The sequence below is a fragment of the Pyrgilauda ruficollis genome, unplaced genomic scaffold, assembly GCF_017590135.1.
Source record: "Pyrgilauda ruficollis isolate IOZ18807 unplaced genomic scaffold, ASM1759013v1 scaffold33, whole genome shotgun sequence".
Taxonomy (NCBI): domain Eukaryota; kingdom Metazoa; phylum Chordata; class Aves; order Passeriformes; family Passeridae; genus Pyrgilauda; species Pyrgilauda ruficollis.
Window position 1 is genome coordinate 7,275,646 of NW_024524711.1, and position 13,147 is coordinate 7,288,792.

Genomic DNA, 13,147 nt, shown 5'->3' on the forward strand with positions numbered 1-13,147 from the left:
TCAGAAAGATCTGTGTGCAAACTAATTTGAGCAGGCATTTTCTAAAAAGTAGGCCAGAAGAGAAGAAAGATTACTTCTGGCAAAAATGGAACAAATTAAATTATAAGAGGCTTAATACATTTATTTGAAATTTAATTGCATAACCTAATGTCAAGGTTATTATACGGTGCACACTGTTCTGATCCAAATTCAAAACAGTAAAGTACAATCTCACTTTGCAGTTACTTCATTATAAATCCAACTGCCTTTTGTTTTTGGTTTTTTTTTTTTTCAATACTGACCATGGCCTTTGCACGAACTACAACATCAATATAAAATCACATTTCCAAAATATTTTGAGATGTCTCCTTGGCAATGAACTCAGATAAAACCTGAAGCCTCTTTGCTATAACTGACTTGTACTGTGAAAAAATAAAGGATAAAAAGAAAAACAAAAGCTGAGGCGGTGTTGACATGATGCCAGAATATAGCGCAGAAGCAAAATTATTAGAATAAGATTCTGACTTATTCACACAGCTCTGCACTGAGTCCATCAAGCCTGCAGGTTTTGTTTTCCAGTCACAGGAGAGACAGATTAGCAGAAAAGGTCGCTGCAGCATTCTTGTTACAGCATCTCCATGGAATATGCATTGTGTGTTTTACTGTGCGTTGGAAGCTGTGCCTGTGCAGAGAGCACACTTAAAAGCATTCAGGCTGTGTCCAGACTCTCTGTACTCCTGAAGTCAGTCACTCCTATCTGAATTACATGGCCTGACCTTAGCAGCGTTTTTGTCTGTTTTCAGATGTTCAAGTGCCTGAGTAAAACTGGATCAGAATTAATATGTCTGCTGGTTTTGACTGGGTTAGAACTAATTTTCTTCATAGTAGCTAGCATGGGCTATACTTTGGATTTGTTCTGGAAAAAGTGTTGATAATTCTGATCTGTTTGTTTTTGGTTTTGGTTTTTTGTTTTGGTTTTTTTTTTTTTTTTTAATTGCTGAGGCGTGTTTTTGTGCATCTCAGGCCTTTTCTGTTTTTCACTCTGCCCCACCAGTGAGGAGGCTGGGGTGCACAGCTGACCCCAACTGACCCAAGGGATATCCCATGCCATGCAGCTCCCTGGTCAGAGTATAACACTGGAGGAAGAAGAAGGAAAGGGCTGGACTTTTGGAGCGATGGTGCTTGTCTTCACAAGTCATCATTAAGGGCAAAGGAGCCCCATTTTTCTGAGGATGGATGAACACCTACCTGCCCATGGGAAGTGGTGAAGGAATTCCTTGTTTTGCTTTGCTACTGAGTGCAACTTTTGCTTTACTTATAAAACTGTCTTTATATCAAACCATGAGTTTTCTCATTTTTACTCTTGCAATTGTCTCCCCCATCCCAACTGAGAGTGAGCAAGTGCCTGTGCAGTGCTTACTTGTCAGCTGGGGTTAAACCACCACAACCAAACACTGTGCATTTAACCGTGTTCTAAGTGAGTCTCATGAATGTGCAAACACAGTCCAGGTTTGGAGCAGCATAATGTAAAAGTACCATCTGCTTTTATTTCTGAAGGAACATGGAACAAAGGCATAATAAATAATTTTGACACTTAGCCGGGAACTATAATGTACAATTAAGAGGCTTATAATCATGCAACACAATATTAATTTGGCCAAATTGGAAACAAAAACATCAAGGTTGTACATTTTAAAATCATGCCACTTATTTTTCAGTAAAGCCTGAAATGAATAAAGAAGATAATTTAATGTTTGACCAGGCTGGGGCCTCTTTCAGCAGTACTAGAATATTGAAAGAAGAGATGCAGTTGTTAAAATATGGAAAGGGATTCTATAAAAAAGTCTATGACTCTCAAGTCATGCAGATAATCAAATCCTTCTGTATTAAGTTTTTTCTTGTTTGTTTTTTTTTCCCCTTTACATAAGAAAAAGACAACTTGTAAAAATCTTTTCTATGATTCTGTTTCAGTGTTTGGAATAAGCACACTTTTAACTGGCAGCAACCATCACTCAAATGTCTTCTCTGTAATCATTGCTTGTCTGTCAAAACAAACAGATGTCTTGTGTACAACTCACAGCTACATCCCTGGTCTGTGAAGCTCCCTATGAGCTTCTGAAGGGAAAAGTTCATTTTATTCTCTAGACACCCTGACTGAGACTCTGTTTACTGAATTAAATAGACTGTCTATTCATAGTCGGTAACCCTTTCTGTAGTAGATATGTAAACAACATCTTGCAAGACTACAGTTAACAGTTCAAAGAGGAAAAATCCAAGAAGGTTAAAAGGAGAAAAAATGAAGCTTACCCCAAACTCATCCCTCCACTGATGCGATGCCTGGTACTTCTCTGCTTCTTTAGCAAGGCGCTGAAGAACAAAGAGAGACAGGACATAAAATTTAGTCTTTACTGATTCTTCATGTAGAAAAGTCTTTCTCTTTTAGTTTTTCCTATGCATATTTTCTCTCTATAAATTTTATATCTATGCTTTTTGCATTTATTTGAAGACTGTGCATTTGAGTCAAGGTGAACCATTTCATCTAAAAAATGCTATTTTCTGTATTATTTGATATTTAAGTACCTTAATGCATTAGAAAATTTAACCCTCACTCCAATATAATTTATGAAGTTTTAGTTGAGTTAAAAATCCATCAACATCCTGCGGAAAATACCCTCTCTTTACGCACACTACCTTGTCTTATGTGTATTAATTTAATGTACTATCTAATGACAAGTACATATTAAAATGCCGTGTTATGGACCTTTATTTCTCTGTTATATCATTTAGCTTCAATTATAGAAACTCCTGAAAGCCCTGTGATTATTAGCGATGCAAAAAAACTCAGTAGTTTTGGACTAGCTGGAGCCTGATCTCATGCACTGAATTAGCAGCCAGAGAGTAACAGGCATGTTCCTAGAGGGCATTTCCCCCATATTTAATGCTTTGAATATAACTTATTTTTAGGTTTTAAATAATTTTTTAAAAAAAAAAAAAAAAAAAAAAAAAAAGTCAACAAACCTATGCCCTCTACTGCCACAAAATGTGTCCCCAGTCAGTTTTATTGTCAATTCAAATGATTCTAAGCTAATAGAAAGCTACCAGCACTTTACAGGCACTGCTCACTGGAGGTACATCCACAGCAACCAAGTACCACATTAACCAAATTAAAACTATGGTATCATTTCATACATTATATTGTAAAAAAAGCACAGTCCAACTCTCTCTTGACTGCACTGGACAAACATCTACAGCATTTCATTTTTTCCGTAATACACTAGAACAACTTTGTCCATCTAATGTATTCACTTAATCTAGCCTGTTCTGCATTGAAATTTGTATATCCTCTGATAAATTCAAGATGATTAAGTCATATTTCACCAGACTGTAGCAAAGCAAGATATAACACTTACTACATGTGTAAATAGCTGCAGTTAACACTGCCCTCAGATTTCCTTCACAGTCTGCTCCATTGCCTTAAGGTACTCTGAGAACCACAAAAGACAGCAGAACCCAAATGCACAAAAGGATAGATGGATTATGGAGAGAAATATATACACATCATTAACACCATTAAGAATTTTCCATGGAAAGAACTGAAGCCATGCTTGAAGTTCCCCAGTTCAAATGGCAGATTTCCTAGCTTATCTGCACTATAAAGTGAAAATGTTTAAAGCAAAACAAAAAGGAAAAAAAAAAGGGCTTGGGTTGCTTTCTCTTGTCTGAAATGAAGGGGAATAAAAAGAATATCCCTCAAAAAATTGCATTCTTATTCTCCTTTAGAATTTTTCAGTTTTTCAGTAGTTAGAGCCCATCCTAACTGGCTAAGCAACCTTCTAAAATAACCCTACATGCAATATCTACAATGCTTTACACCTTAAAATAGCCTCAAAAATGAGAGGCTGGCATTCAGGGCATGCGTACAGAGCTTTGTTAAAGCTAATCAGGCTCATACAAAAGTCCAAGCAAACTGCTTAAGAAATAGTAATAACCAATGAGAAAACAGTTGTTCCTTGACTCCTAGAACCACACACCGAACACCATAATGGAAGTACACATGACAACAAGTCAGGACCAGGGCAGCTGGCTGAGATACTTTATTGATTTCTTCATCACTGCTTACCTGAAGAATCTTTTGCTCTACTGTCAAAAAATCAGGGGCTTTTTTGTTGCTCTTCCAGTTATTTGATCAATTTTTAGAAAAATTATCTGCAAGGTATCCAGTACTTTAGTGGGAATGTATACTTAGAATGTACCTCATATTACCCTGTGTCAACACTCCTCGGCCGAAAATAGCTGGGCAGCCAAGCAAACTCAAGTTACTTGTGCTTTCTATTGTGACACAAGGAGAGTAATTTTTCATCTCAAAGAAATCATGCCTGCTTCCTTTTGAGTTATGCAAATGTCAGGTCTGGCCTTCCCTGTTTTGATGGAAGAGTCTCTGGAGAACGCTGACAGAGAAGCTGCACAACAGCCGGCTGACACCTGGAGCTTCCCATTTTCCCTCTCATTACAATGAGGGTTTAATAAGGCATCAGCTTCTTTAACACCATGACCCACTGCAGCTCCCTACAGGTTTCTCCAGCAAATACTAAAATCCTGAGATACTATTTTTTCTGTGTAAGAAAATAAGAAGAAATGCTTTTAAACAATATTCTTGAATATTAGCTTTTAATAATTTTTTTCCTCTATGCCCTCTCTATTGCTTTCTGTGTAGATGAAAGCTGTGAGATGTTTTCATGCCTTGAACAAAGCTCTATTTAACAGCATCTTTTTGGATACAGAGTAGGAAAAGCAGAACAAAACTAAAAATGGAAAAAAGAAACAAAACTAACATGTAACAGAAATGTTCTGGCTTACTTCATTATATTTAAAAAACGCTACTTCGTGCAGTCTGCTGGAGAACACAGATTTACTCTGAATTAGTAAATAAATTGAGAAACCATGACCAGGGAGAGAGGGCTGCAAAGGCTAACAGAATGCTGCAGCATCTATCCATGTCCTTTGGAGGATGCCTGACAGCTGTGTGATGGTGCTTTTTAAGTAAGGGATCAGAGGAGCTGATGCCAGATTTAGCCAGGGTGATTGACACAGTAGCTGATGTCCAATTTAAGGTGCTTGGAAACACTTTGATTAAACATGCAATTTATTGAATAAATTTTCCTAGATGAAACAATTACTTCTATATATTTTTAAAATTTATTTTAAACCTTTTTTTTTAATTATTAATGAGAACAGCTTTCTCTCTCTCTCTGTCTCTTGCTTTTTTTTTTCTTAGTAGGATGCAGTGGGCATTATTTTAAGGAATTTCCAGAATACTTAGCTCATCAATTTAAAAAAAAAAAAAAAAATCCCTTAGAAATCAGTCACTGCTCACAAGTAAGTATTTTTAATCAAACTTTGAAAGGAGTCAAGAGGTACCCTCCACTAGATTTCCTTGTATCTTTGAAAGAGAAAGGTTATCTTCAAAGGAGAACAGCTATTGAAAAGCTAGATAAGGTGCAAGTGTTAATTCACTCCACCAGCCTAAGAACCTTTCTTTAACTTTTAAAGGGATTTTAAAAGATTATACACATACAAACACACACACACATAATAGAAAAGGAAAACAACTAAAAAGATCCAAAGCCCAGCTGCTTGTCAATCTCAAAACCCCCTATTTTCGAAGGTCTTGTCCCCAGTTTCCAAGTTCATGTTACCATCTCTGAAAGGCAGCCTTTGATCCAGCACAGACAGCACGAATCTTTATCTGATCTGTAAAGATCAACTCCCTAGAAGGCCTATTCATCTTCCAGCTTTCATTTTTCTTACATATATGTCATATTTTATCTCCTCCTCGCTAGCACAGGATTCTGTCAGCAAATGGCCCAATTAAATTTATATTCAGTACAATGAAATAATTTTCTTTTGTGCTTCCCATTCTCCTTTAAGTGTTTTATTTGAAAATAATATTCAACTACTTCTTGATATATTAAGCTATTATAAAATGTGTAATCTTAATAGTTAATAGATATCAGTAACCTCACAAACTTTCTAAAACACAAAATCCAAGGGTTTTTTTAAGGTTATTTTAAGAAAATAAGTAACATGAGAAAATATGTCAGTATCAAGCTCATAAAGAAAAACATAGAATACAGAATGGCCTTCAAGTTCTGATTGTAAAATATTATCCAAATACTCAAACTTGTTTTTGCATGAACAGCACAAAAGCCAAAAGAAGTATGTGTAAAAGTGGTTTAATATATATTTTTCATATATGTGTCTGAAATGCAAATAGTTTTCTTCCATAGTTGATTATGAATTGGATATGAATTACAAGATGAGGAAGAGATTTTGTAAGACTCATATATTGGAGTCTGAAGTGTCAATGCAAGACTGATACTGTTATTTCACTACAGGTTTAATACAGACTGACAAAGTTTAAAGGATTACATTCTCAGCTCAGTAAGCTGTTACATTCTATATTAAAACAAATTAGAACTATTCTCTTCTACCTTGATTCTGTTTTCTTTACATGCATAGCATATATTTTCACAGGAATTCTTGGTAATGAATTATCCAAATACCCATGAGTTACCCTATTCAATAATTGTACCCAACTGTATTAAAAAAACCACCCAGGTTGTCACACAGGGAGTGTGAGCCCAACAAACAACTGTAACCTGGAAGGTCGGTAACCCAAAAGTGAGCATGGATGTGCTAAAGATAGCAAGACCATAACCCTCATATAACACATCTGGATTTATTTTGTCTTATTTTCTTACTTCCAGTAGGGCACATGAGGAGTTAGTAGGGACTGACTATCCTTTTACATGTTATTTATAAAGATATTTCCTATATGATCTTTCTAACAAGTGGGCACTGATAACAATTATCACCACAAAAGCTGATGTAGATTTGATGAAGCTGAGGCATATCAGTTTGCATAAGACAGTCCCAACCATAAAACAGTGTCTTAAATTGAACCAAAGACATGCCCAATTTTTCTGATTTAAATTGTAACAACAAGTTTTAATGCTTCCTCTCTCAAGTAAATTTGTTTACTTTTAAAAATACTGTGATCACTAACACTGAAGCCCAAAATTTCCTATGATAATTCATATTTCCCTATGTCAAATAAGGACTTTTTTCCTAAGTTTCGCTGTATTCTATTATATAAAGGCCATAATCTTCAGCAGAAGAGTAACCAGAACTTTAAACATATTTTTAAGATTTTTTTTTTCTTTAATAGAGTGACCAAATAGAGGTATTTTTTTTCTGATCTGCAACTTGGTTATATTTTAGATATTTACACTGCAAAGTCAGAGCTTCTCTTTACTCTGACATCTGCTGTGGCACATGATGGTAATGTGATCTGTGCTCTGTTAATGAGGTTATCTGAAGCACATAAGGTCACAGAAAGACTGTGTTTATAACTGGTCTCCTATATTCTATACAGAATGTGTATGTTCTACTCCTCAGCTGCTCTCTGGGGACAATTTCACTTTTGTCATCTAAGGCAGCAGTTGAGTCATATCCATATGTAAAAAATGGTATAACAGGGGTCTGCTGACTTGGTAATACTTACAAAAAGCAGTCTTCATATAAAATGACTGGCCTAAATGTATACATAATTTAAGAAAATTGGGAATTAGCACAATTTTTTGAAAAGCTAATGCTATTACACTCTGGACAACAGTTCAAAGTATCACCTCAATCGTTTTCCATTCTACAAACAATTAACAGCAACCTAAAATGCTACATTTATGTTTTCCTAATTCAGCTGAAGATTACAAAACTCAACTTTAATTAAAAAGTAAGCAAAAAATTATTTCCCAGAGTTTGTCTGCTTTTCTAATGCATTTTAAGACATTTCAGCTTTATTAATATGAAAAATAATTATATTTCAGACCTTCTTAATCAGTTTTTTTCTAACAGGATGACCTCATAGCCAAAGAAAGGCTGTCATGTTGGTTACAAAGTAACTTAATGGAAAAAAAAATTATTATCACCTTCCCCATATTTAGAAGACAGAGCTTTACAGGTTTTCAGTATCTGTTAATAGCAATAATGAAAATCATTCTTTGTCATTCAAGACAACCTTTATTCCTCTTACTTACTTCAATGAAAGAAGGAAAAATAAGGATGACTCTCTAGAGAGAACTTTTACTCTTCTCATGGTCTTCTAGTTCCAAAGCAAATCAAACCACTGGTCGAAATAAGATCAGATATCAATGGGAAATAAAATCTGAACTAGAGTACTTGAGATTACAGTATTGTAGGTAAGGTTAACACTTTCTGACACAACTAATCCCATTTATTTCAACAGGAAAAACTGAAATCGGGATGCCCTAAATAAATGCATCCCACATGTGCTTTTGATGCCTAAAGTGTCACGTGCAATCACCTGTCACTGACAAAAGTGTCATATAAGGAAAGTAAAAAAGGACAAAGCCCAAACTCATATTTGTCACAGTAACACTTCTCCATAACATAAAAACAGCTCTTCCCTAAAACATGTACTAGAAATACCTCTTCTCTTATATTAGTTCCTAGCAAATTGACAAAAAAGAGAAGGAAAAAGTGGCATAGTAGCAGTACTTCAAGGCCTAAAAGAGAGCTGAAAGAGTCTTTCAAATATACTATATTAGGATTTTCTGTTAAGTTTTAGAAAGAATCTAAAATCCTTCAGAAGTAGTCAAACATACAAATATTGTCACTTTTTGTTTCCATCCTGAAAACAAATCACAGAAGAGCTGGAGCTATATACACTACTGAAAGTCATCTCTGGAGAATAAATAACTTAATAAGAAAATAAATAAATACATTTAACTTCTGGAAAAGTGGTACAGCTTTATATGCACTTAGGGGAGTGCACAACCTGCAGAAATTACAGGTGGATGATGTCAAGTACTAGTTTGTAGCTGTCTGGAAACTCACTGGTGTCACCTCAGCTTTGTATGTGATGTCCATAATCCTTACTGGAACTAGCAAGACCATTGGTACCAGATGAAAAGAAACCTTACATGAGCAGTCAAATGGAAAAATGAACCACAGGTCCAAAGGCACTGATGGAGGAGTACCTGAGTACCAGAGAACAAATCAAATACAGCCACAATGAAAAATGTAGGGAGCATAAAATTGTCTTCTCTGACTGGAGCACTGAGTCCCATCCACGAGGCATGAAATGTTATTTGTGTGAAATACCTTACACACTTAATATGGTGCAGTAGGGGTGTACAAATTTATATATTCAACTATTATTAAACAGCAAAAAGAAGTGTAGTAGATTCACATCAGAAGGTAGAGAAGCAGAATTTCCGCATTTATGGGAGAGGGAAAGAGTAAGGAAGTTCAGTTTCCAAGCCAGAGTATATTTCTGGGATGTGTGCAATCTGGAGATTTGAGAAGCTGGGAAATGTTATGACAGCTTGATACTGCCAAAAATGTTTCAGTAGACGAGGGAGTACGACAGAGACAACTGTAGATAAAGGCATGAAGAAAAACTATCAGAAGAGTAAGATAGTCTGTCAAATGCCTCTTGACATCTAGCAGTGAAATTTCACTAGAGTGGTGTATAAAAGCAGCAGAAGACCACTTATTTAAAGACATCATCCTTCTCATTTGCAGAGGCTTCAACCCCTTAGAGCTTATTACATTTGCACTCTAATAATTCATATGGCTTAAATGTAAGTCACATTAGTGTTATATTTTTAAACAGGCTCAAAGTGAAGGACACACGCTGAAACCATTAGACTGAAATTGCCAACAGCTCCAACAAATCTCAAATTGCATAACACCACCAGCTCCAGCTCTCTGCCTGCCTTGGGAAACTCTTTTAAGCTTCACAGCTGAGCTAGTAACTTCACAGGCATGATTAGAAAATGACATGCATATTAAATAGGCATTATTTGTTTCCCTGGTTTTTTTCAGATATTTTCTATCAACTCAAGGAGAAATCAGAACTATATAATTTTTTAGAAATATCACAATTAACTCACTTCAATAAGAAGTGTTCTAAGATGTCAAAAATGTAATCTTCCTCTGACTTAAAAATAATTTAACTTGATGCAGTTCAGATTGTTTTACAACTCATTTAATACCTCCTCAGTAAGTATGCACTTTAACCAGTCAAAAAAAAAAACAAACACAGAAAACAAACAAACAAACAAACAAACAAAAAAAAAACCCAAAAAAAAAAAACCCACCACCTAACCACAAAATATAACCTACCAACTTATACATGTTAGCAGATTTACTGAAATCTGACTAACATCCAAATAGGAACAGACATAACTAAAATACGTGCATGCAACTCCTTTATTTTAAAGGGAAAAGAAGGAAAACAAAAAACCAACAAAATCAAGTAAATACCTCCTTGCAAAGTACAAGGAGAAGAAAACATTGATACAGACTGGCATCACTTATGCAAGAAAAACACTAAATAAGACATTTATCTTTAATTAAATAGGGGTTGCAAGAGTAGTTGCATTTTGTCTCATCATGTAATCAAACAGAACAATAAATTTCACAGAATGCTAAAGTTTCATGTGAGTTTAGTAACAATATATCAAATAATATCATTTTACTGTCAATACAAGTCAATAACAAAATTCAATATATACTGAATATTCAAAACACTGTTTGCAGTATTTTGGTTTAAAATTATAGCTTCTGCTGAAATTAGAAAAGTGGAGTTCAGCTAGGTAGGAAACACTAAAAAGAGACAAGTGTAGTGAGTTCTAGATTTACTCATGCTTTGTGTGATACAAAAGATGCTTAGATGTAATGCTGTTGTAATCCCAAAAGAAGATCATAAAGCTGGAGATTTAAAATCTCTGCTGAACTGATAAGCAAATATCTCTTTTGGCCGTGTCACCAGAATTAAGCTCTCAGAGTTTGATGGGTATTTATAGAAAGAAGAGCAAAATCCAGAATTTCCAGAAATAACAGGAGTGACTAGAGCTCATTTATCATCTATTCCTCTGCAGAACACAGCAGAAATGTATTATTTCATTAAGACACATTCATAACCTACACTATAATGATAAATTCCCAAGTAGTTAATGATTTATAATAAAATCAAGACAGCACTGAAGTCTGCAGCAGAATTTCTAGAAATGGGCCTATGAACAATGCAACTGTATTAATAATAAAATGTAGAGCATGAACAGTGGAACCAAATTGTGAATTTTAGAGAAAAAATCAGCATGTTCGTCTCAGCACTCCAATGTATAAAACAGAATAGTGAATTTGACTTATCACAAGTCTGTTCAAAAAAGAATCCACTTTTAAAATATATATACAGATTTGCTTAAAACTACAGCTGAACACCAAATGTAGCTTTAACAAGGCAAGATAGTGTCTCAACAGCTTTGCATGTCAGGGAAAAGAAATAGAGCAGGTGGTGGGCTATAGCTGCTGAATAATCAACTTGATCTTATCAGCAGTCGGGGGTGAGAGCCAAGGAAACATGTTACTGTTGGCAACAGCGGAAACAAAGGATACATTAATAGTGCATGCTATTTTCAGGCAACATTTCCCTAATGGAAGTAATTCTAGTCAAAAGAAATAGAAAGTGTTTAACAGTGAGTCCTGGAGAAAACAGAGTACAAAGGAAAATGACCTTCCCCCGGCAAAGTGTAAGAGTGATTTTTATTTTCCCAGAGACCCTGTGTCAGCCACGCCAGCAATGCAGGGAACACACCCCTGGTTATGCCTGGCTTTGACCTGGGGTAACAGGACACCCAAAGCCCTCTGCATTTCCTTCTTATCACACGGAGTGCAATAACATGCTGCTTCTAAACTTTCCCAAATATATTTTAAAAGAATTGTTGCACTCCCAACATTCTCTCTCTACTGGACAGGCTCAAGTTTTAATGTTCAAGTGTAAACATGTCAAGTTTTTAAAAGCAATTAAGGTTCTTTGTTACTTTAACTTTTTCTATAAAGGACTAAATGGGATTTACTTGTTCTTACCCTCCATTCTTCCAGACTATAGTGTAAAAACACCTTAAAAATAAAAGTAGACAAAAATGTAAGGTGAGAATGCTGAAAATGGTATAGTTTATATTTCATGCATTGTGTTGGTCGTAATTTCTCTTCAGCATCTTTTGTCATGCACATCTCATATACTGGACAATTTATGACCTCTTTGTTCAGGCAGAACAGTCTCTTTCAGAGCATTCTTGTGATTATACAGAAAATACATGTTTAAGATATACCACTAACCATTAATCATATTTCCGCACCGTAATACATTTAAAACAGAATTATATGGGAAAAAATACTATTTTTCATTATAAAACCTCCAGCTGTAAAACTAATGCATAATGTCAGAAGTATTTAATAACTTTTCCCATCTATTGTGAAGTAAATATTGCTAATTGTATTTAACACATAAGGAAAGTAAAGCAGAAGGGTGACATAATGTAACTAAAGTCACACAAAACATTAGTGTTAGGTGCTTAGTAACACCATAATCCATAAGATTTATCCTCTGCGTGAATCCATTGTATTTTCCTTTCAATTATTTTCCTCCTTTTTCTATGATTACGTACATGACCTATAGCTATGCTTAATAAATGTATTTCATTGGTTGCCTTAATGACTAATGTACAGATCTGCATCAACATTCAAACAATAATTTTCTTGATATTTTTACCAAAAAAATCCAAAACAAACAAAGAAACAAACAAACAGTTAAGATTGTTTTTAGTATTATCCTCACAGGCGACACATTTGATAACTACTACAAGAGGTTTGTGTTTATGCATGATGACTTCCACCAAAAGGTGTTTAATTAGGTTGTCTCACACTTTTCTCTGTATGAAAATCTAATTGCCACCTTCTAGCTCAAAGAACACAAACAAGCATTACCCCATCTCAAAACTCTCTAAGTATCTTTCCTCATGTCACTTTCACATCTGGTGGTATTTTATGTTATTTTTCAGTCTTTTCTATATACGTAATATACTGAACTATGCCAACAAACTTAGCACCCTCAAAGAAGTTTTCTTTTATTCCGATTACAACTACTCACTGAAAATCATCACCAGAATCAAACGGTGAATGCCAGGAAGAAATAAGAAGCAGCTAACCCGAAAGATAAACTAAACACAGATTAGGAATGCCACAGTAAAAGTGAAGCAAAATCTGGCAGTACTTTGCTGGACTGGATGTTTGATGCACC

At 35.1% G+C, this 13,147-nt stretch overlaps 1 protein-coding gene across 3 annotated transcripts in view; it reads right to left on the reverse strand.

Annotated features, from left to right (window-relative positions):
• CACNA2D1 (calcium voltage-gated channel auxiliary subunit alpha2delta 1) overlaps positions 1–13,147 on the reverse strand; it is a 359,280-nt gene that overhangs the window by 190,571 nt on the left and 155,562 nt on the right. For all 3 annotated transcript variants that reach the window (XM_041474556.1, XM_041474555.1, XM_041474558.1), the window contains exon 4: positions 2,287–2,346. In XM_041474556.1, the coding sequence (XP_041330490.1) occupies positions 2,287–2,346 (60 nt within the window). The remainder of the gene's footprint in view (positions 1–2,286; positions 2,347–13,147) is intronic.